This window comes from Vulpes lagopus, chromosome 6 (genome assembly GCF_018345385.1).
Source record: "Vulpes lagopus strain Blue_001 chromosome 6, ASM1834538v1, whole genome shotgun sequence".
NCBI classification, from domain to species: domain Eukaryota; kingdom Metazoa; phylum Chordata; class Mammalia; order Carnivora; family Canidae; genus Vulpes; species Vulpes lagopus.
The window spans coordinates 566,579-588,744 of NC_054829.1; the positions used below are offsets into that span (position 1 = coordinate 566,579).

Genomic DNA, 22,166 nt, shown 5'->3' on the forward strand with positions numbered 1-22,166 from the left:
GTGGGCTTTTTATTTGAAATTCTTTCCTTTTTTTAAAGATTTTATTCATAGGGCAGCCCGGGTGGCTCAGCGGTTTAGTGCCACCTTCAGCCCAGGGCGTGATCCTGGGGCCCTGGGATCGAGTCCCACGTCAGGCTCCCTGCGTGGAGCCTGCTTCTCCCTCTGCCTGTGTCTCTGCCTCTCTCTCTTTGTGTCTATCATGAATGAATAAATAAAATCTTTAAAAAAGAAAAGAAAATGAAATTTCTGTGTATAAAACATGCATATGGGGCACCTGGGTGGCTCCGTTGGTTAAGTGTCTGCCTTCAGCTCCGGTCATGATCTCGGGGTCCTGGGATCGAGCCCCATGTTGGGCTCCCTGCTCAGGGGGGAGTCTGCTTCTTCCTCTCCCTCTGCTGCTCCCCCAGCTCCTGCTCTCTGTTGTTATCCGTCTCTCTCTCTCAAATAAATAAAATCTTTTAAAAAAATAAAATAAAACAAAACATGCATATATGTGTATGTAATATATGACACCTGTACACACGTGTTTGCACGCAGTGTTTATAATACCGAGGAATAAATCTAACAAAGCAAGTATAATACCTCCAGCCAGAAAACCAGAAAACACTAATAGGTTACACCTAAGCAGACAGACCTGTGTTCATAAATTGGAAGAATCAATATTTATAAAGCTGTCCCGTCTCCTCAAACGAATCTATACACTCTGTGTAACTGCAAGCAAAATGCCAACAGTTCGTCCCCAATACATGACAAACTGATGATAAAATGTGTACCGAAGTGCAAAGGGCCAAGAAGAGTCAAGACCGTCGGGAAGGGGGCGCCCGGGGCGCTCAGTCGGTGAAGTGTCCCGACTCTTGAGCTCACGCCTCGATTTCGGGGTCGTGAGTTCAAGTCCCACATTGGGCTCCACAGCGGGCATGGGGCCTGCTTAAAAAAATAAATAAAATATTTTTTTTAAAAAAAGGCTTCGTGGGATCCCTGGGTGGCGCAGCGGTTTGGCGCCTGCCTTTGGCCCAGGGCGCGATCCTGGAGACCCGGGATCGAATCCCACATCGGGCTCCCGGTGCGTGGAGCCCGCTTCTCCCTCTGCCTGTGTCTCTGCCTCTCTCTCTCTCTCTGTGACTATCATAAATAAATAAAAAATTAAAAAAAAATAAAAATAAATAAATAAATAAATAAATAAAGGCTTCGTGAAGTAAAACAGGATGACAAAATTTTTTTTAAAGATTTTATTTATTCCTGAGAGACACAGAGAGAGAGAGAGAGGCAGAGAGACAGAGAGAGAGGCAGAAACACAGGCAGAGGGAGAAGCAGGCCCCACGCAGGGAGCCCGATGTGGGACTCGATCCCAGGATCACGCCCTGAGCTGAAGGCTCAACTGCTGAGTCACCCAAGTGTCCCAAAACAGGGCGACACACTGACCGACCACGGGCGCAGACCTATGGTGAGGCTGCAGGAGTTCCAGTGTCAGCGTGTGCGTTCACGGAGGCGGGCAGAGGGCCGCGGCACAGAGCACGCCGTCTGTGGCAGGTGCCACCTTGCAGCAGTGGAGCTGGTGGTCTTCCCACAGATGGTGCCGGGACCATGGTCGTCCACGTGGGCACGAAGAGCCACAACTCAGACACCCGAGCGCTGTGGGAGCGAACGATGCTCTAAACTAACAAGTATGTTTAGGAAGGTGAGAGCAGGGGGATCCCTGGGTGGCTCAGCGGTTTGGCGCCTGCCTTTGGCCCAGGGCACAATCCTGGAGACCCGGGATCGAATCCCATGTCAGGCTCCCGGCAAGGAGCCTGCTTCTCCCTCTGCCTCTCTCCTCTCTCTCTCTCTCTCTCTCTGCCTATCATGAATAAATAATAAATAAAATCTTTTTTTAAAAAAAAAAAAAAGGAAGGTGAGAGCAATGTCACGGGACAGGTCAGCAAGGAAGAAAGCCCTGAGAGACTCATCTAGAGAGAAAAATCTTTCTGACTTTGGAGTTGGAAAAAAAGCTTAAATGGGCCACAAACAGCAGTGGCCATAAAAAAGAAAAGAGTGATCCACTGGATTATGTGGGTCTTGGCTTCTTTTTTTTTTCTTTTTAATTTAATTTAAATCCAATTTGCCAACATATAGTATAACCCAGACTCAGCTTCTGCTCATCAAGAGACATCACTGAGGGACGCCCGGGTGGCTCAGCGGTGGAGTGTCCCCCTTCAGCTCCGGGAGTGATCCCGGGGTCCCAGGTTCAAGTCCCACGTCGGGCTCCCTGCATGGAGCCTGCTTCTCCTTCTGCCTGCGTCTCTCATGAATAAATAAATTTAAAAAAAAGAGAGAGAGAGAGAGCGAGCGCCATCACCGAGAGTGTGCGAAGGCAAATCACAGACAGGGAGGTGCTTCCTGCAGCTCCAACGACGGGCGGAGGACTCCCATCCAGGACGCACTAAGAACCTCTACATGTTGGTAAGAACCACGACACCCCGAGGGGAAACACGGGGGGAGATGCCAACAGGCACTTCCCAAAGGGCAGCAACGAGGTGGCCAGCCCCTCTCGCCATCGGGAAGGGCACGGCCGCGGGGCCGAGTGTGCGTGGAGGCGCTGAAGCCCCCCGGCTCTGCCCTGCTGGCGGGGTGCGAGCCGGGGCACCAGCCTAGGAAACGGGCCTCGGCTCCTGCCACTGAGCACAGACACGCTCTGCGGCTGGAGGGTTGTACGGAGCGTGCACGCGAGCAACAGATGGCCGGGGAAGCGTCACCTGAAACAGCTGCGACAGCCCCGCGGCCCCCGACACAGGGCAGAGCCAGGACGTCTGTACGATGGATTCCGGGCAGCAGTAAGAGCGGGCGGATGACAGCTCCGTGCAGCCAACCCGCGTGAGGTTCACGAATCCAAGGCCGCGGAAAGAAGCCAGACACGAGCGTAGGAAACGAAGACTTCATGAAGCCCCAAAACAAGGCGGAGGTAGGTTATCGCGTTGAGAGGTGCGGGCTTCGGGGTGAGCCATATGGAAGTTTGAAATCTATGATCTGAAACAGCTCGTGGGAAAAATAAGAGTGGAAGGAAACCTTCTAAAAGTCACAAAACCGGGCAGCCCGGGTGGCTCAGCGATTTAGCGCCGCCTTTGGCCTAGGGCGTGATCCTGGGGTCCCGGGATCGAGTCCCATGTCAGCTCCATGCATGGAGCCTGCTTCTCCCTCTGCCTGTGTCTGTCTGTCTGTCTCTCTCTGTGTCTCAAATGAATGAATAAATAAAATCTTTAAAAAATAATAAAAATAAAAAAATAAAAAATAAAAGTCACAAAACCAGGCAGCCCGGGTAGCCCAGCAGTTTAGGGCCGCCTTTGGCCCAGGGCGTGATCCTGGAGACCCGGGATCGAGTCCTGAGTCGAGATCCCTGCCCACGAGCAAGCGTGTGAGCAGGTGACAGGATGGAGAGGATACGATGAGTCAACCCAGCGAGAGACGCACAGTCCCCAACACAAGTGATGAAGGGATACGACCAGGCGGTCGCATCAGAGGGGCCCGAAGAGCTTAGCGAGCGCAGGCGACGACGGTGGCACCTGGTGCCCCTTGCACTGCAAACCTGTGGACGCCACACAAAGCTGGGGAGGGTCTCGGGGACGGGAGCGTCCCCGCCGGTGGGACTGTGGGCTGGAAGCGAGCACAGCCAGGTGGAGGGTCACCCCCGCACCCGGTCCCCGGCCAGTCTGTGACGCCAGAGCCGGGGGGCGGCAGGGGAGTGAGCCTGAAGGACGTGGACACGCACCCACTGGACAGAAGCAGTGACGAGCTGGACACACAGCTCCAAGGACGGAGCCCTGAAAACGTAACACCAAGCGGAGGGGAGCAGAACGCAACAAAACCTCCGCGCATTAGGGTCGTGCCGAGGCACCCGAGGGTGCCACGGCCCATTCTCAGGGGCACCACAAGGCACTTTGAGCTTTTCCAGGACACGGGTACGCACGGCCTGCCGGGTGACCGGGAGTCGGGGCGCTGCCCTGCCGTCCCCTCCAGGGGTCTCTGCCAAGCGGGCTTTTCTGGAGCTGCCCCGACTCGGGGTCAAAGGCAACAGCAGCTGGTCGGCCGGGCCGAGGCGGCCCAGAGGGCAGAGCAGTCTCGGGCGGGAGAAGGTGCGCGGGGCCTCACGGTGTCCGGCAGTCCACGAAAGTGCGGTTATGTGGGAATCACGGCTTTCAGGGGCGCCCGGGGGCCCGGTGGGCGGGGCGTCCGCCACCGGCTCGGGGTACTGGGGTCCCTGCTCGGCCGGGCCTGCTTCCCCCTCCACCTCTGCCCCTCGCCCTGCTCCTGCTCTCGTGCTCTGTCAAATAAATAAAATCTTTTTTTAAAAAAAAGAACATTTTCGGGCAGCCCGGGTGGCTCAGCGGTTTAGCACCTTCTTCAGCCCAGGGCCTGATCCTGGAGACCCGGGATCGAGTCCCACACCGGGCTCCCTGCGTGGAACCTGCTTCTCCCTCTGCCTGTGTCTCTGCCTCTCTCTGTGTGTCTCTCATGAATAAATAAAATCTTGAAAAAAAATTTTTTTTCAGTGGATGGGTACTTGGGTTTTTTTTCTGGTTTTTGTTCTGAACTGCCAAGTTGTTAGGACCCAAATGCATATTCGTAAACGGAACTGTCAGAGGTTTCTTTTGAGCAGGGGGGTCCTGTGAAGAGCCCTGGGGGCAACGCCAGACCCCAGCACGGGACCCGGGGAGACCCGCCTGCCGCTGCTGAGCCCCCACCCGCCCCAGGAGAGCAGCCCCGTGCCCATGTGCTCCCTGCACCCGCTCACATCCCAGGTCTGGGGGCTGCACAGGTGTCTCCACCGCATCCACGTCTGGCCCACGGCGACCTAGACAGGCGGGGTCCCCCCAGAGGAGGGATATTGGTACATCATCCGTAACACCCCACAGCTGGAAGGAGGACAAACACAGCGCCGTGTGTCCACAGATGGACGGGACTCAGTCTCAGGGTAAGGGCGGAGGGCCTGACCCCGGCTCCCACAGGGGCGAGCCATGAGGACCGGGCCCTGGGTGACCTCAGCCCGTCACAGGACCGAGCGCGTGTGGCGCGCTCACCTGAGGGCCCTTCAGGAGCCTCATCCATGCAGCGGACGGGCCGGGGAGTGAGTGCGGATGGGGCCGGGGCTTCAGCTTGACGGGGTGAGAAGGTTCTGGATATCTGCTGCCCAACGGTGGGGAAGTGCGTAACACCACTGACCCATACACCTAAAAATGGTTAAGGTCGGAAATTGAATGTTAGCCTTTTACCACCAAGAAATATAAATGGTCCCCAAAATGGGGGTGGGGGGGACCTTGGTGTTATAAAGAATCTGAGTAAACCAGAGGGAAACACATGAGGGCCATCAGCTCACGTGCCCCAGAACCAAGACAGCGAGAGCCCAGAGCCCGTATCCACCTGGACCCGCCTGGGCCCAGCCTGCGGCCACCCCCCCACCACCTCCCGAGCCCAGCTCGGCTCACCCGGGGCCACGGGGGCTTTCTGGAACAAAGCCATCGGCGGCTCGGCGGGAGAGTGCAGCCCCTGCGCCCCGACCCTCCCGAGCGCTGCCCCGCCCCCATGCACACCCCGTTTCCGCGGTCTGACCGCCCTCCTGGCTCCGGGTCCCCCAGCCCGTCCTCGGCTCTGCCCACCACCCTGACACCTCGACCCGCCGCCCAGCCCCCGGGGTGACGGTTACCCTCCGGCGCTGGCGGTGTGTAGACGCTGCGGGAATGCTGGGGGGCGGCCAGCGCAGCCGGGAAGGGCCGGGGAGGCGGTCAGACACCCTGCGGGGGACGCGGGGGCTGGGGACACATGAGGGGAGCACCCGGGCCAGGTCACCAGCCACGCCCCCCACCCAGGCTTCCGTCCCGAGTGCCGCGGAGAAGCGTCGCAGCCCCGGAATGTGGACGTGACCGGCTGCAGCCCCGCCAGCCGCGCCCCCAAGCGTGGGTCCAGCCAAGGTGGGCCAATGGCCCCGGAGGCCCTGAGCTGAAGGAGAGGAAGCGGCCGGTGGGCGCGGAGGTCAGGGCCAGGACCCGGGAGCTGGGGCGGGGAAAGGTCGCCGTGGGCGCAGGACACAGACGCACTTGTGTGCACGGCTGCCCGCGGGCCCTGTTGGCGCCGTAGTTGGTCAAACACCCGAGAGGCCAGCACGGCTGCGGGCAGGGACAGCAGACGCAGGTCCTGGAGCCCGCGGGCCCAGGCCACCAAGGCCCCCACCCTGTGACGCCTGTGTGGCCTCCTCTGAGGTCTCCTCGTAGGTCCCCTCGTGACCCGTGTGTCCTTCCCTCACGGACCCAGGAGGCCTGGTCACAGCGGGGCCCGTGGCCACACTTACCGGCCGGCTGCCGTGCGGGTCCCCCCTCCTCCCAGCCCCGGGGGGAAGGGCCTCCCCGGCCTGGGCTCCAGCCGCCCAGCCCTGCCCTGCGAGGGCCCTGCGCCCACCCGGCGGGCCAGTGCCACCTCCCACCTCTCCCGTCCAGGTCCCATGGTGACCCGCTTCCTCTCCCCAGGGTCCCCCTCCCTTCTGTGTCCTCTACGCCAAGTCTCCGCAGGTCACAAGCGTCACAAAGGGATTCTAGGCTGCCTCATCCTCCCTTGTCCGTAAGATGGAGTCTTCAGAGAAGCCGGCTTCTGGCGTCGGTGGCGGCCAGTGGAGCGTGGTGTCCTTGCCCCGCTGAGCCAGCCTCAGACACCTGCCTGCCCAGAGCAGCCCCCACTGCCCCTCGCTGGCCGGGCCGGCCCGTAGCGTGCACATGAGCTCCGCCGGCCTGCGCCTGCGCCTGCACCTGGCGCCTCGGGGGTGGGGAACCCGGCCTCCACCTGTGGGCCGGTCCTGTCATGTGCATCTCAGGACTGTCACCGACCAGCCTGGGGCTGCAGGGGAGGCAGAGGAGCGTCACAGAGGCTGCCCATGGGAGATGGACCTCGCCGACGGCCCTGCGCCCCCTGCCCGCCTACGGCCGGGCCGCCGGGCCGCGCTTCCCCAGCCACCAGGTGCGAGCTTACGGCGGCACCTGTAGGAGCCCAGCAGAGCGCACCTGCTCCCGGGCAGCTTCCCCCGACTTGGCCGCCCGGGGCCGTCCCTCCCCGAGTACCTCTCACAGACGTCACAGACACACTCGGGGTTTTCAGTGGGGCTGTATTGGACCTACAGACCGGTCTGAGAAGTGACAGCTCCGTAAGACCGAGCTTCCTTGGGCCTGTAAAAGCCAAGCTTCGGGGGCCAGGGGCGGCCTGGCTCGGACGCGGTCCTCCAAGGCGGGCAGTTCTGAGTGGACTCGTTTCTGAGACGCGAAGGGTCCCACCCGGTGGTCGTGATGGCTGAGGGCAGGGCAGGCGGAGGGTCGAGGCCCGTGTGCCTGGCCTACAGCCAGAGCCCCGAGGAGGAGCAGGGGGGCCTGTGGCTGGAGGGAGGGACCCCGGGCCAGGAAGCTGGGGCGCAGGCCCAGAGGCTCTCCTGAAGGGGGAACCTGCCGGCCACTGCCTGGTCTGGCCCGTGCTCCTGACCAGTCTGGCTGGTGTGACAGCGCAGAAGGAGCCCCGGCGTGTCCCCCAGGGTGGGGGTGGGGACCAGGCTGGCCCAGCCCGGCGCCCCAAGCGTGAGCCGCTGCTCCAGCACACCCTCAGCAGCAGGAAAAGCCGAGGACGTTCTGCTGGGGACTCAGGCTCTGGAAGTGTCCCCGGGCCTGAACCGGCTGGCAGCAGCAGGCTGGGGTTCAGCTGCCCCGGGCCAAGGGGAGCCTGGCAGGAGGCAGGATGAGGCCGTCTGCGCCCGCTGGGTGAGGGGTGCCGACAGGCTGAGGCCCCTGCGATGGAGGGGGCCTGTTCCGGCACGCTGGGGGCACGTCCCCCAGACACAGATGGCTCTTTGTCAGGGCCGAGCCCAGCTCCCCCATCGGACTCACGAACAAAGCCCCCTCTGTCCACGGTGGCCTCCCCCTCACTCCCAGCACCGCCCCCAGGAAAGGAACAGAGCCCCCCACCCCAGGCTCCCAGCCAGCGTCCCTGCCCAACACGCACACACCGGGCCCAACAAGGCGGGGCACGTGGTGGGGGCCCGGATGCAGTGCGTGAGGGGCACCGGCGACCCTGATGCCTGACACCCAGGGGCCCCTTCCCCCAGGCCTGAGCAGACCCAGCCCCGCCCAGACGGCAACCTGGAAGGGGGCGGGGCGGGGGGGGCAGGACAGGGCCTCGCCCCTGCAGGGAGGCCTCTACAACCCAGTTGTGCGTACTCTCTTGGTCCTGAATGCCCAAGGACACCTCGCTGGGCCTGTCATCCTGCCCCGGTATTGCCAGCCAGGGGGCTGGGCTGTGCCCGGTGAGGACAGCCACGGGCTTTGTGTCTGCCTCGTCCCCGGGGCCCGGCCCCCCCTGAGCCCCCCGCCTGGAGGAGGGCACACCCGCGGCCCCTCAATGACCAGGCGGCAGGATCCAGATGAGGCCGGGCAGGGCCGCTGCCAGTCGGGCCAGCTCCTGCCGACACTGGCTCTGCAGCTGGCGCAGCACCGCCTCCAGGCAGGCCTCCCGGCTGCGCAGCTCCCCAATCACCTCGGCAGCCCGCAGCCCCGGGCCCCCCGAGGCTCTGGCGTCACTCTTCACCAGCCGGCAGGATCCGTGGGGCTGGGCCGGGGCCCCACCTTGCTCCCAGGCCTGCCGAAGCGCCGCCAGCTCCTGTCCCACAGCCTCCTGGGTGGCCCGCTGCAGAGCGCTCCACTCGGACCCCAAGCCTCCAACCTGCATTGGGGATAAGGCGGCTCGTGAGCCAGGGGTGGCCGCCCCCTGGCCAGGACACAGGCTGCAGGCCCCCAGCTGCCCCCTGGGCCGGGCTGCCGGCCCGGATCCCACTCCTCCCCGGGGAAGGGGCCAACCCCGGTGCCGGCCGTCCAGCCTTTACATCACCCTCCCCGAGCACCTGAGCCCTGAGCCAGCAGTGGGCCCGGGACACGGCCAGCACCTGAGCACCCGGCGGCCTGCAGCACCGCCCAGCGGCAGGCCCAGCCAGCTCACCAGGTCCCCGGGGCCTGTTCAGAGCCGAGGGCCGACCCTCCAGCCACCTACCCCCACCCCCACCCACCGTGCCGGGGTCAGGCTCGGCCTCCCACACCCACTGCCTTCCCAGTGCTCCCAGGAGGGGGACAGCGCCTGCCCAGCACTGGTGCTCCAGGTGAGCCCAGCCCAGGGGCGGGGGAGTGAGAAGAGGCTGTGTCCCCAGTCGTGGCCCTGACCCTGGCCCTCAGCGGGCTCCGCTGCAGGCAGCTTGGGAGAAACCCCTGCAAACATCAAACACGCTCCAGGGGTCACCACCACGGACGGGAGGGGCCGCAGGCTGCTGGGAACACCCCCGCGGGGTCCTGAAGACTTTAGGGGAAACCCTGCCTGCAAGTTACTTCAAGGTGCCTCAGAAAAGGCGAGGCAACCGGGGTGGCTCCCGGGGAGCAGGGCAGGGCACGGGCGGGGCTGGGGGGCCGGGAGGGGCTACGTGGCGACAGAGCGCAGTCCCTGCGTCAGCGCCCCCTCACCCTGGCCTCCCAGGCCGCCCGCCGGGGCTCCACGGCTCCCTGCAGCTCCTCGTGCAGGGCCTGCAGCTGCTGAGCCACCATCTCCAACTGGTCAGCCCCGGACTCAGGGATCCTGGGCAGAAACGGGGGCTGTGCGGCCTCCAGGGGGCAGGCCCCCAGGACGGTGTCCTGCAGAGAGAGACCCACCCCCGTAAGAGGCAGGCAGCGAGCCCAGGCCTCCTAACCACAGGCCCAGCCCCTCAGCCCATGGGGCCAGCGCCCACCACCATGGGTGGACAGCTGCTTGTCACCCCAGCAGGCCAGAGACCAGGGCAGGCTGGATGCTGAGAAGTCGGGGCTCCCGGGGGCTGGGCAGCAACGGGGACGGGACAGAGTCCTGGAGAGGGCCCCGGGTCTGAAGCTGGCTTCAGGGCCGGGTGTGTATGCGCCCCCCACCCCCGACACCCCTTCCCGTCTGGGAGTAGGGAGGTGCCCCCAGGGCTGCTGGCTGCGCTCAAGGCTGGGGGGCCCCGTCGTACCATCCACTGCCAGAAGACCAGCTCCCGGCGGCGCCACGCCAGGGCAGCCTCCAGGCGCGCGTTCTCACTCTCCAGCCTCCGGAGCAGCTGCAAGGCAAACCACACACCACGGCCAGGTCAGAGCCCACCTGCCCACCGGGGACCCCCAGCGCCAACGCCCGTCCCTCTGGCCCGCAAGCCCGTCACCACCACCACCGCCAGCCTGGCCATCTCCGGGCAGGCAAGGCAGGGCAGCCCCACCTCCAGACGCGACGGGGCCGACACGCCCACGGTCCCCATGGAGTCAGGAGCGGACATCAAGCACCTTGGACTCAGGACCTCTGCCCCACAACCCTCACTGGGGGCTGCAGCCCGAGACGGCGGGCAGGTGAGGGAGCCCAGAACGGGGAGCCTGCCGGGCTCTCGGGGGAGGGAACCCCTCCTGGGCAACCTGGGAACCCCAGCGGCAGGGAGGCCGGGTCACACAGCCCCGAACCTGCGCCCCCCCACAAACAGGTGGACCCACAGACGGCCACGGCCCCCAGGGCTGCTGCCGCTCGCGGAGTGCCTGCCCCAGCCTCGGCCTCCAGGAGCTTGGCGGGGGCCAGGAGTCCCACACTGGGGGGCCCGCTGGTCACTGGGGCGGCGCAGTCAGGCCTCCTCGAGCCCCTCCCGGGCCCCAGCACGCCCCGCCACCCCCACCAGGAAGCCACAGGCCTGCACCTGCTGTGGCTCCTCTCTGAACACAGCACACCCGCCGGGCGGTGCCCACGGCTCCTTCTAGAAGGCAGACCTGCCGGGCTTCCTGGGAACCCAGAGGCGCGCTGTGCGGCAGGACGAGGGGCCAGAGCACAGCGGCCAGTGAAGAGCTCTACACGCTGCCGGCGGGAAGGGCCGGTGCACACGCCCTACACACCGGCCCGGGGCGGGGGGCGGGGGGCCCGGGTCTCCCCGCCGGGAGGGGCCCCTGCTCTGCCCCCGCTCGGCAGCAGACGGCCAGCAGGCAACCAGGAGTCCACTTCCTACAGCCGGAACCTGGGGCTCCAAGGGCCAGATGGGGACAGCCTCGCCCCCTGCCCCTCCAGCGGGGGGGCCTAGCGGAGCACAGCCCCGGAGGCCGAGAGGAGCGCCCTGCAGACCACGTGTGCGCAGGCGAGCTCAGTTCTGTGGTTTCCGAGAACAGTCCGCGGGGGCTCCCCACCTCCCAGGCTAGGGAAAGGGGGGCAGGCACAACAGGAAGGCGCAATGAGTCCCCGCTGCCCCCCACCTCCGGCCCGGTGCTGGAGTCCCTCCCACCCCCGCTGCAGCCCGCTGCCTGTGGCCAGGCACGGGGACACGAGAGGGCTGCAGGCCCAGCCCGGAGCCAAGCACGCGTGCTGCCCAGCTGCTCCGCGGCATGCCTGGCCACCCACAGCAACCACAGATCTCTCCAGAAGCTTCTGGGACCCATCCCAGGAGTGCAGGTCCTTTGGGTACACTGGCCCAGGTTTCTGCCACTCGCCCTCCAGAGACCCGGGAAGGAAGCCGATCGTGACCCCCATCCACCCCACGCCACCTGCGGTCCTGCAGCTGCAACACGCCCCAGCGTCAGACAGGAGGGGGGGCATGCAGGCCGGGGCCCCCAGGGGCAGGAGGCCCGGCCTCGCTGAGTCACCCGCAAAAGGACACCTCGGGTCGCCGAGATACTACTGCCTCCTCATGGCCAGGGACAAGTGCAGCCCTGCCTGAACGGGGCCAGCCAGGTATTGGCCAGGGATGTGGGCCTGGCAGGCACCCCCAGGTGGCCACCCCAACCCCACTAACGGGATGCAGGACCTTCTGGGAGCACGTGACTCCAAGGCTGGGATCTGCTGGGCCTGGAAAGAGCGGCCACACCAGCCCTGAGCCTCAGCCCTCCTGCCTGGCCAAGTGCCCCCCAGGCTGCACGGTGCCAGCCTCACACTCTGGACGAGCCAGAGTCTAGCCCTCAAGTGACAGCCAGCCCTGGGCCTGGCCCAGGACACCCTGGCCATGCCAGCCCAAGGGAAGGAAACAATCATGACAGATCGGGGCCACCGAAACGAAAGTCAGCAAAGTCGGGCCATGCTAGACCAGCCCTCTGCCCACCACCTCCATCGCCAGATGACCCCTGCTCGGGCTCCAGGCACCCCCATCGTGACCTTGGCCCTCAAGCAGTCTTCCTTAATTCCAAAGGGCCTCCTCCCCCAGCTGCCAGTCCAGCCTAAACACCTGTGCCCCTGGGGCCCTAACCACGCCCAGCCACAGGCACACACAACAGCCGGTCTGCATCCTGGTCTAGGGCGCCAGGGGAGGCCCTCTGGACGTGCCTGTCCCCCACATCAGCAAGATGGTGAGCTGGGCAATCACCCAGAGATCAAAGCGGGTCGGCTGGGTCCTCCTTCGCAGCCCCCTGCCCACCTCAACCCCGGTACCTCTGGTCTCTGCAGTCCTACGGCACCAACACACAGCTGGCTCAGACAAGAGGGGGACCCACACCAGCCCTCACCTGCCGGCCTCCCTCCGGGTCCCTGAGCATCTCGGTCTCAGCAACAGACAGGTGGCCGAGGCTTCGGTCACTGTGGCAGCCACGGGTATACGAGTGGATCTGAAACAGGCAGTGCCAACCCCAGGCTGAGCAGGAGGGAGCAAGGAAACGGGTCTCACCTTGCCAAGGTGGTCCAGGGAAGGCCATGGTCAGGCTCAGAGAGCAGTCAGCACTGTGGAGGTGGTGGCCCAGGGCCCTCCCGGAGACCCCTGCAGTGGGAGGGGCGCTGGACAGTCCCCCCTGTAGCCTCCCCGTCCCACCCAGTTCCCAGGGGCATGGTGGGAATCGAATGGGGCACCCCTGCTTCTCCCTAAGTTCACTGAGTGCCAGGTCTACGTGGGGGGAGAAACAGCCTCTGGACAGGCTACATGGTCCGGCGGAGCCAACAGCAGGGACACAGAGTGACCATTTGGGTCTGGGAGGCAGGGAAGCTTCTCGGCAAGGTGAGGCCTGAAGGCATCACGGAGGTTAATGAGTGGCCATGGCCCACGCAGGAGGAGTAACTGGAGCCCAGGCCAAGCAAGAGACAGGTTCTAAGAAGGGCTGAGGGAGCAAAAGGCTCTCTGCAGGGGTGCAGGGTGCAGGGGCACAGGAGGGCAGGGATATAGGGGTTTAAGGGTGCAGGGGTGCAGGGTGCATGCATGCAGAGCTACAGGGACACAAGGGTGCAGGGATACAGGGGTGTGGGGTGCATGGGTACAGGGATACAGGGGTGCAGGGATGCTGGGTGGCGGGGCCCACACTGGTGGGAGTGGGAGTCTGAGCGTCCCTGCCCAGTGGCCTCTGAGCCTAGCTGCAGTGGGCCTGTAAGGGTGACCTGTGCCCCCACCGCGGAGCCTTACCTGCCTCCAGGAACCCTACAGAAGCTGCCCACTGCCCACGAGCCCGCACCCAGGATGTGGCAGGAGAGGGTACCTTCCTCCCCGAAAAACACCCAGGCAGCCGCGCCTCCCCCAGGGCCCAGACGGAGCCTGAGGCCCCTGACGACTTCCAGGAACAGGCTCCCTGCCCCATGGCTCCCTGTCCCAGCGATGCCCAGGTCCACCTGCCCTGGACTCCCCCGGAACACCTGGAGCCTGGGGCTCAGGATCCGGGCCACTGCAGGGCACACCCGGGCTCCTGGATGGACAGGCCTCGGGCAGAGAGAGGCCGCGGGCCCGGGGCCAACCCGCAAGCCCCAATACCTTGCCCAAGAGGGCACAGTGCTCCTGCTGGCTGGTCATCAGGTTTCGCCACTGCAACCGCAGCTTTCCCATCAACCACTGCAAGTGGCGTATGTCCACAGGGCCATCTGCACCCCCGCAGGCTGCCGGCGGGCCAGGACTGGCCGGGGCTTCGCACTGGAGAGGGAACGGGGGTCAGCCCTGCTCCCCCACCCCCTGCGGGGACCCCGAGGGAGAGAGAGAAAAGACGCCCCCCCCACCCCGAGTGAAAGCCGTGGGCCCCCCGGGGCTGCCCGGAAAGGGGGAGGGCAGGAGGCCGGCCCCGAGGGCTGGCCCAGGCCCCCCGATGCCCGCTCACCCCACACGCACCTGGCACAGGGCTACCTCGTCGCCCAGCCGCACGCGTGTCCGGCCCAGCAGCCGCTCGAGCAGGGGCCCGCGGGCCAGGAGCCAGGCGAGGGCCAGCAGGAGCTCGCGGCTGCCCCGGGCGCCGTCCTCGGGGAGCTGTGCCAGCGCCCGCCGGGGGTAGCCCTGGGAGCGCAGCGCCCTCTTCACCAGGCGGACCTGGGCCTCTGGGAAGGGGCCCGGCTGCTCAGGGGGCGCCCGCTGGGCACCACCCCGCCCGGGCCTCCGGGGGCCCCGCAGGGCCACGGCCACCGAGCAGAGGCCAGGGTCGCAGGGGACCGCAGGGGACTGGGGGCGGAGGAGAGGGGCGCCAGGGCTCGGGGGCGGGGCTCACGAGGGGGCGGGGCTTTGCCGAAGCGGGGCCCTTGGCTGGGGTGGGCGGGGCCAGGGCCGCGAGGCGGGGCTTGCTGAGGGGGCGGGGCCACAGGAGCCGGAGCCCCCGCGGTGAGTGGGCAGGGCCAGGGCTGCGGGGGCGTGGCTTGCTGCGGGGCGGGGCTTGCGGGAGGAGGGGCCTGTGGGGGCGGGACTTGCGGGGGCGGGGCTTACCCAGGGCCGGGGGCGCCGGCGGGGCCCCGGGCGCAGGCGCGCAGTCGCCCGGCAGCGGCGAGAGCACGAGGAAGAGCGTCCGCCAGAGCGGCGGGGCCTGAGCGATCGGAGGGCGGCGGTCAGCGTGGCCGCCCCGCCCCGCCCGCCCCCCCAGCCCGCCCCGCGGCCTCACCGCCTCCGGACGGTCGAACTTGGCGCGGCGGAAGGTCTCGGGGCTGGGCCCGGCGGGCAGCGTCCGACTGAGCGCGGCGACGGCGTCCGGCAGGGCCCCGGCCGCGCCCGCCCGCGCCTGCTCCGCCCGCCGCCGCCCCATGCGGCCCTCGGGGTCCCGGCGTCCGAGGCGGGCGGCGCGGCGCGGCCCGGGACACGCCCCCAGCGCCCGCGGCCCCCGGGCGGACGCGCTTCCTGCGCCGCAGCGGCCAATGCGCGTCGGCGGCTCCGCGGGGCCCGCCCCCTGCAGCCCGGAGGCGGCCGCAGCCCCGCCCGCCCCGCCCGCCCCGAGCAGCGCCCGCGCACCCGGGCCGCCCTGCTCCCAGCCCCGCCCCGCCCCGCCCCGCCCCTGCCCGGGTCCGGCCGTGCCCCCGACGTCCCGGCGCGGGGGGCGGCCGCGTCTCCGGTGTCTCGGACGGCGCCCGGGCCCTGGTCTGGGAGCCGGCGAGCTGCCTGCGGTACGCGGGCCCCGGGCGTGACCCCCGCGCCCCTCCCCGCGCCCCGGAGGCCGGGCCCCGCTCCCGCCCGCCCGCGCCCCCTCGGCTGCCGCCCGCCCTGCGGCCGTCGGGACAAGGAGCACACCCTGGCCCCGCCCCCGCCGCGCGGCTCCGCTCTGCGCCTTCCCGTGGGAGGCTCTTCCCCCACCCGTGTCCTGCGCTGCTGGGCCGCCCTCTGGCCACAGGCGTGGAGGCTCAGCCGTCACCCTGCATCCGCCCCACCTGGCTGTGAGCCCCTGAACCCGCAGGAGGCGGAGCCCCCGCTGAGTCTCCAAGGCCCCCGCCCCGGCCCCCGCCCCGCGGTCCCCGGAGAAACCCTGCCTCGCCTTACACCGTCTGTTCCCTCCTACCGCGTCCCCCCAGACGGGCTCTGGCTCCACCCCCGAGGCCCCGTGAGCCCCCCTACAGCTGGCCCTTGAAACCTCCCGACACTGTCCAGCTCAGGCCTCCACGGCCACCAGCAAATCCCTGGGGTAGGGCCGAGGCCTAGGAGGGGTGGCCTCTGCCCGGCCGGAGTCCGACGGGCTGGGAGGGGGCGGGGAATGTGGAGGCTCCCGTGTGGCCCAGCCTGCAGGTGCCCCCAGAGCTGACAGAGTTTCCAGAAACCCCCCAACTGCACACTGCCCAGCCAGTCCTCAAATTCCCCATCTGGTGGCTGGCGGCCGCTTGGGCCTCGGAGTGGAGGGCTGTGGGGGAGAGCGGTGGTGGTGTCCAGGCGGTACCCCCGCGGGAACGTGGCCCGCCTGGCACACAGGGCGGGTGGGTAATGGGGACAGGGTGCGGCAGGAAGCGGGGAGAGCACGCAGGGACTCCCCAGCCCAACTCCCCCAGAGCTTCTCAAAAACCGGAACTGTGTGAGCACAGCAGATGCACCCTGTGGCCACCGCCCACCGGCTGGAGGCCTCATGTTGCCACTGAAGTGTGGGCGCTAACCTCGGCCCCATCCCAGAACCTCTGCGGGTCCGGGCGCTGGACAGCCGAGCCGCCTGGGGCCTTCCAGGGTACACAGCCGCCTGCCCCGTGGAGGAGGCTTCGGCCTGCGGCGGTCCCCCGCACAGCAGCCACCAGGGCAGGGGGCAGCAAGGCTGGCCGCAGCAGGAAGAGCTAGTGTCCCTGGCAGGGCCTGGGGTCACAGGGGCCAGCTGCAGCCTTCCCCCCCACACCTCCTCAGCACACACAGGCAGGGCTTCTGAGCGTTCAGCTTTATTGAGGGCACGAGAGTCTACAGGGGAGCCCCGGGTGCCAGGGGATGAGGCCCGCCGTCTGCCTGGAAGGGTGTGGCCCGGTGGGCAGCGGGGATGGCCTTTCCATGACCTGTGCAGAGACACGGAGACAGGTGAGAGCGGGCCCCGCGAGCCTCGGAGCTCACTGAGGAGTGGGGGCCGCGTCCCGAAGGCTGGGGGACGTGGGGGTGTACCTGGGTTTACTTGAAAGTGTGACTCTCGGCTCCGCCCCGCCCAAAGCCTGCAGAAAAACAGAGTAGGCAGGTTAGGGGGAGCCAGGGGCTGGGGGGCGGGTGGGGGCCCGAAGCGTACCTTTAGGCCCGAACATGGCCGAGTAGCAGGGGTGGTTGCAGTAGGGCTTGCCTTCGTGCTGCAAAGAGAAGGGCCGTGAGGGGCTGTGGGCGCTGCCCAGCCCTGAGCCCCTGCCCCTGCGCGCCCACCTACCTCGGCGTGGCCGCCTGACGTCAGCGTCTTTCCACATTTTTCACACTTCAGGCAAGGCCGATGCCAGTCCTTCCCCAGAGAGGTCACCCGCTCAGCTGCAGAGGCACAGACACCCCCAGGGTGAGACCCTGCTACGGGGTCACAGGGCACACCAGCCTCCCCCACCTGCCCCTGCTTCCACCCGCGCCCGCCCAGGGTCCCAGCTGGCCCTTGTGCCCACCTCCAGTCCCCAGGGCAAACTAAGAGGGGGCGCTGGGGGGCCAGGGCTGGGGGCCTGGCTGGGCGGCCGGAGGGGTGCGGCCTGCGGGGCGCCCTTCTCTGGGGCGGAGGCGGGGAAGACACTTCCCACTTCCTCCCTCCCGGGTGGGCCCCGGGGCGCGGGGCGGGGAGGCGGCACCCGGGATCGCGCCCCGAGCGCCGGTTTCCGCGTCTGCTTCCACTTAGCGATGGGAGGGGCGGCTCGAGCGCGGTCCCCACCCAGGGCGCGCCGCGGGGGGACGGCAGGGAACGGGGTGACCGGGGCCAGGGAGGAGCAGCAGGACCGAGGGGGGACACAGCGCGGGGGGCAGAGGGCTCCGACGCCGGGTCCCCCGCACAGCCCGGCGGCCCCAGGGTCCCGGCGCGCCCGCCCTCCAGGGAGACCGCCCGCTCGGCCCTGGAGGGGCCCGGGTGGGGGGGCGGGGGCGCTCACCGAAGTACACCTCCTTGTCGCACTTGGGGCACTTAGGCATAGCGGCTCGGTCCGGCGCGCACGTCAGGGCAGGAGCAGGGGAGAGCGGGACTGGGTGGGTGCGGCCGGGCGCGCGCCTTTCAGCGCCTCCAAGACCCCGCCCCTTCGAGACCCGCCCCCTCGCGCCCCGCCCCCGAGTCGAGGACCTGGACCCGAGGGCCTGGTTCCAGGCCAAGCAGCTAGGAAAGGTCATCGGTCCACCCCCGCCTCGGGGCAGCACCCGGGCCAGCCGACGGGGCCGGGGGGCGCGCGGGGGTCCTTGGGGACGCACCGAGGGGGCGGCTCCTCCGGGGGCTGCAGGGGTCTAGGGAGAGGGCTCCCCAGGTCGGGAAGGCGCTCCCAGCCCGAGCCCCCAGATGCTTGGGAGCCAGAGAGGGGCCGAGTCACCGCTAAAGTGCAAATCCCCGCAAACCGGCGTGGGCCCGCTCCTCCGCCCCGACCGTGTCCCCGCAGAGGGTCGGGGACAAGCTGCGGGGGCATCTCAGCCTGGCGGCCGCGGCTCCAAGACCACCCCTCCGGCCTCCTCACTCCCGGAGCCTGGACCCCCCCACCCCGCCGCTGCCGGCGAGACCACAGGACAGCAGCCCCCGGGGACCTGGACGAGGGGGCTCCAAGTCGGGGCGTCCCCTGCGTCGGTGTCACCGCGATCTGTGCGGGCCGGGCTTGGTCGGGGAAGGCGCGACCGGCCGCGCCCAGGGCATCTCGTCCAGGGAGGGGCTCCTTATCTCTGTGGGAAGCGCACGAGTGGGCACGGCGGGGGCAGTGCAGGGCCGCCGCCCAGGGAAGGTGGGGGCTGGCGCCGGGTGGAGACGGCGGCCTCCACGCACCCGGGGTGGGAGCGCCCAGGGGCGCGGGCTCCTGTCCACCTTGTAGCCCCGGCCTGGGCAGGGCCTGGCCTGCAGGGAATCCCTGCCCTGTCCTCCCTGCGGGTCACTGGCAGCCTCTCCACCTCCCTCTCTAGCTGCTGGGGAGCGGCGCCCTCCCTCCGGGGCTCTGTGGACCCTTCACCTCGGGCCGCAGCAGCACCATCCAGGGCTTCGGGGTCACTCTCTGCCCGGACCCCAGCCAGTCTGCCCCTCCTGCCCTTCCTCCACGGGTCCCTCCCTCTGGCTACCCTGGACACACCCGTCTCTCAAAACAAAACAGGCCCTGGGCCTCTCCAGGCCGCATCTTCATGGAAGGTGCTGGAGACCATCCTCTAAGGGGACCCGGGGCGCCTGCCTCCCCACAGAGCACATGGTGACTGCAGCTTTGCCGACCGACCCATCATAGGCCCCTTGGCTGTCGCTGGGGGACGGGAAGGAAACCAGGGGCGCCCCCACTCCCGGCCCCCACCCGCCTGGCCTCTGCCCCCCCAAGCCTGGCTTGGGGTGGGGGTGGCAGCTCCTGTGGTTCAAGGGCCTTGGAGACCACCTCCAGGGCCAGCCCCCCATGAGGATGGCGCCCTATACCCCACACCCTCACTTCCTGCTCCTCACGCTGCCCTCTACTCACCCCCAGCTCCGCCCCCCCGCCCCCGACTCCCTTCCTGAAGCCACAGCTGGACTCTGCACACCTGGCACCACATCTGGGAACCCCTCAGTGGCTGGCTGGCCATCGCCCTCAGGAGCAGGGGTGTACACCACGCACTGGCAGAGCCCCCAGACTCCCACCCATGGACGCTGCCCCTGTGCCCGGCGCTGGGGCACCTCGGCACGGTTTCTGCAGGTAAGCCCACCAGCCCGCCCTCCCCCACGGCCCCACCCGTCCCTTGGTGTCTCCCTGGCCTGGCCTGTTGCTGCTGCAGACAGGAGGGGTGACGGGGTGGGGGTGTGGGGGGCTGACTTCCCCGTCTCCCGGCTCCAGGAGCTGGAGAGAGGCCGAGATGGGGAAGAGCAGGACGTGGAGGCCGGGAAGATGGACACTCAGAAACAGACACAGCAGAGGACAGCAGTGTAGACATGGGGGTGCAGCATCGGGGCAGGGGCTGCAGCAGAAGGGCCCTAGGCCCCAGACCACTGCTGACACGGTGTGGGGGGTTCTCTCATAGAGGATCACGGGGCTCCAGCCACGTGCGTACTCCCACTCATGTCACGTGTACCCCCTTGCAGCTTCCTGAGAAGGCTGCCCTGCACGGGGGTGCTGGCTGCAGGCCTGGGGCTCCAGGGCAGGGCTGCCTCCACCCCGCCCCGATGATGGGCCACGCACAGGGTGCCAGGCTGTGCCCACGTGTGTCCCGGTGCCATGGACACAGCCGTGTATGAGTGCGTCTGTCTGGGTACCCCGGCTGCTTCCCCATGTTTCCACCCAGCCTGCACCCCCAGCCCACCTTAAGGCTCCAGGCGGGGGCGGGGGGAGGCCATGAGCCAGCCTTGTCCGCTTCTCCACCCACCGCGCCCCAGGGTTGCCACCCCCACTGCGACTCCAACCGCGCCCACCATGGGGGAGGCCCCCCCTTTGAAAACGGTCGATGAGGTTCTTGCTAGCTTGCCTTGCTGTTATTCCCCGTTGCCATGGTCACGGGACTGCAGAGTGACGGGAGGATGCCAGAGGGGGCCAAGGGCCGTGCGCCTGGCCCTCCAGTTCGTATACAGCACAGTTTTTCCAGACACTCACACACTCACACACACACACACACACACACACACACACACACACACACACTCCCTGGAACCCTCGAAAATCATCAGCCACAGACCGGCATGATCCTCAAGTCCCCGGAGCTTCCCACCCACCTTGCTGGGCCCCGGGGCGGGGCTGGGAACCCCTCAGCAGCTGCAGTCCCCATCACCCCCCAGACTCTATGTCTGGGAGCACCCCCATCTTGGGCTCGGCTGGGTACCAGTCAGGGCCCTGACAGCCTCCCCTGGAGATCTGCCCCCCTCCCCCAGGTGCAAGGCCTCCTACTCCCATCAGCTCACCTGGCTCAGGACGCACCTGTGGGGGGTCGGAGCGCTGACCTGGCTCAGGGGGCCAGTTCAAGACCCAAATCTGCCCTGCCCAGACACCCACCCCCTGGCCCCGCTCCTTGGGGGGCGCTATGGCATTTGGTGCCTGAACAATGGAGGACACCGTGGGCCTCCCCCACCTTGCGCCCCGGTGCTACCAGCAGGCACAGGGGCCGTGTCCGAGCGGGAGGCACAAAGTGGCCAGGACGCAGACGCCTGCTGGCCCCAGGCTGCCTCTGTGCCCAGAAAGCCCCGCCTTGCCCCAGGACAGCATGGGGGTACCCCAGGACCCCTGAGACCTGGGGGAGGCAGCTGCGGGGTTCTGGTGCACCAAGCAAGACCACCTCTGTCCTTCCGTCCGCTTGCCCTTCCCTCCACACACACCCCCCGCCCCACCCTTGCCTTGCCCAGGTTGCTCCCTCCTAAGGCTCAAGGGCCAAGTGCCCCGGGGCAGCTGCTGGCTCCCTCCCCAGTGTGCACTCCCCTGCCCTCCCCAGGCCCAGCTGAGTCATGGACGCTCAGACATTCCCAGGGCCTATTTTCAGCAGCTTGTCCCCCGGGACCCCCGGCCTGCTCTGAGGTTCTGCCCCAGAGCGGGTCTGCTGGGCCCTCCGTGGCCGCTCCTTGGCCCTGAGGCAGGAGAGGGGTTGGGGCCCTGCACCTTCGCAGGAGGACTCTGCTCCTGACCACCTGGGCCTCACCCGGGCCACGTGAGAGGGCCGCCCGCTCCTCCTGTCCTGGAGGCGGGAGTGGCACGGAGGATGGCAGCGCCAGCCCTGAGCTCCCTCAGTCAGCCCCGCATGGGCACCAGTCTGGCCAGTTGGGGTGACCCTCGTCCCCCACGGAAGCTGAGCCTCGTTCCAAGGATCCATGTCCTGGAGACAAAGCCCAAGCAGAACTGCCTCAAATTCTGGCCTCACGAGTCCAGCAGCTGAGCCTTTCGGTGGGCCCGAGCCCCAGCCTCCCACCCCGGCAGCCGGCCAGGCCCCGGGAAGTGGCTGCCTACACCTGCGGCCCTGGTGCCCTGCCAGTCTTCACCCGGCCCAGCCCCGGCAGCCCAGAGCCAAGGTCACCGGCGCTTGCTGACTTCTTGACACCCGATCCCGGGGCCCACGGCTAGGGGCTGTGACCCGGGGTCCTTAGGCAGGTCCTAAAGAAATGTCGGGAGCGGGCCTCAGCTGGGTGGGTCCTCAGGGAGCCTCGGGCAGGGGAAAGGGGGATGTGATGCTACAGGGGCGGCAGGGGGACCGTCGGGAACCTGGAGGGGGACGTGCGGGGGTCTAGGCCCTCAGGGGGCGGGGCCGAGGGAGGTGCAGACAGCAGACTGCACAGCAGACCGGGGACAGCGGCCAGGGCACACGGGCGGGCCTCCCCAAGCTGCAGAGCCCCGCCGCGGGCCGGAGCGTGAAGCGGGCAGGCTGGCACGGGGAGGGGGCTGCGCGCTGGCCTCTGCGGGCGCGCCGTGGCTGGCTGGCG

The 22,166-nt window shown here is 67.6% G+C and overlaps 3 protein-coding genes across 4 annotated transcripts; all 3 read right to left on the bottom strand.

Annotated features, from left to right (window-relative positions):
* Positions 1-3,245: 3,245 nt before the first annotated feature.
* LOC121493486 lies at positions 3,246-5,990 on the bottom strand. The gene is made up of 5 exons (XM_041759387.1): positions 5,675-5,990; positions 5,052-5,201; positions 4,766-4,825; positions 3,941-4,294; positions 3,246-3,794 (listed from the first exon to the last, which is right to left on the bottom strand). Exons 2-5 carry the CDS (start codon positions 5,073-5,075, stop codon positions 3,489-3,491), a joined length of 744 nt encoding a protein of 247 aa, XP_041615321.1. The 5' UTR covers positions 5,076-5,201; positions 5,675-5,990; the 3' UTR covers positions 3,246-3,488.
* A 1,113-nt stretch (positions 5,991-7,103) lies between these two features.
* TEDC1 (tubulin epsilon and delta complex 1) lies at positions 7,104-16,414 on the bottom strand. 2 transcript variants are annotated; one of them, XM_041759385.1, is made up of 8 exons: positions 14,832-15,786; positions 14,660-14,756; positions 14,078-14,280; positions 13,730-13,885; positions 12,507-12,605; positions 10,022-10,108; positions 9,504-9,671; positions 7,104-8,718 (listed from the first exon to the last, which is right to left on the bottom strand). In XM_041759385.1, exons 1-8 carry the CDS (start codon positions 14,970-14,972, stop codon positions 8,395-8,397), a joined length of 1,275 nt encoding a protein of 424 aa, XP_041615319.1. In that variant the 5' UTR covers positions 14,973-15,786; the 3' UTR covers positions 7,104-8,394. The 2 variants fall into 2 exon arrangements, with proteins under 2 accessions (XP_041615319.1, XP_041615320.1); XM_041759386.1 differs by having other exon boundaries at positions 14,660-16,414.
* A 139-nt stretch (positions 16,415-16,553) lies between these two features.
* CRIP1 (cysteine rich protein 1) lies at positions 16,554-17,874 on the bottom strand. Its single transcript, XM_041759388.1, has 5 exons — positions 17,725-17,874; positions 17,034-17,128; positions 16,902-16,959; positions 16,784-16,830; positions 16,554-16,680 (listed from the first exon to the last, which is right to left on the bottom strand). The coding sequence occupies exons 1-4, from the start codon at positions 17,762-17,764 to the stop codon at positions 16,790-16,792; spliced, it is 234 nt and encodes a 77-aa protein (XP_041615322.1). The 5' UTR covers positions 17,765-17,874; the 3' UTR covers positions 16,554-16,680; positions 16,784-16,789.
* Positions 17,875-22,166: the final 4,292 nt, after the last annotated feature.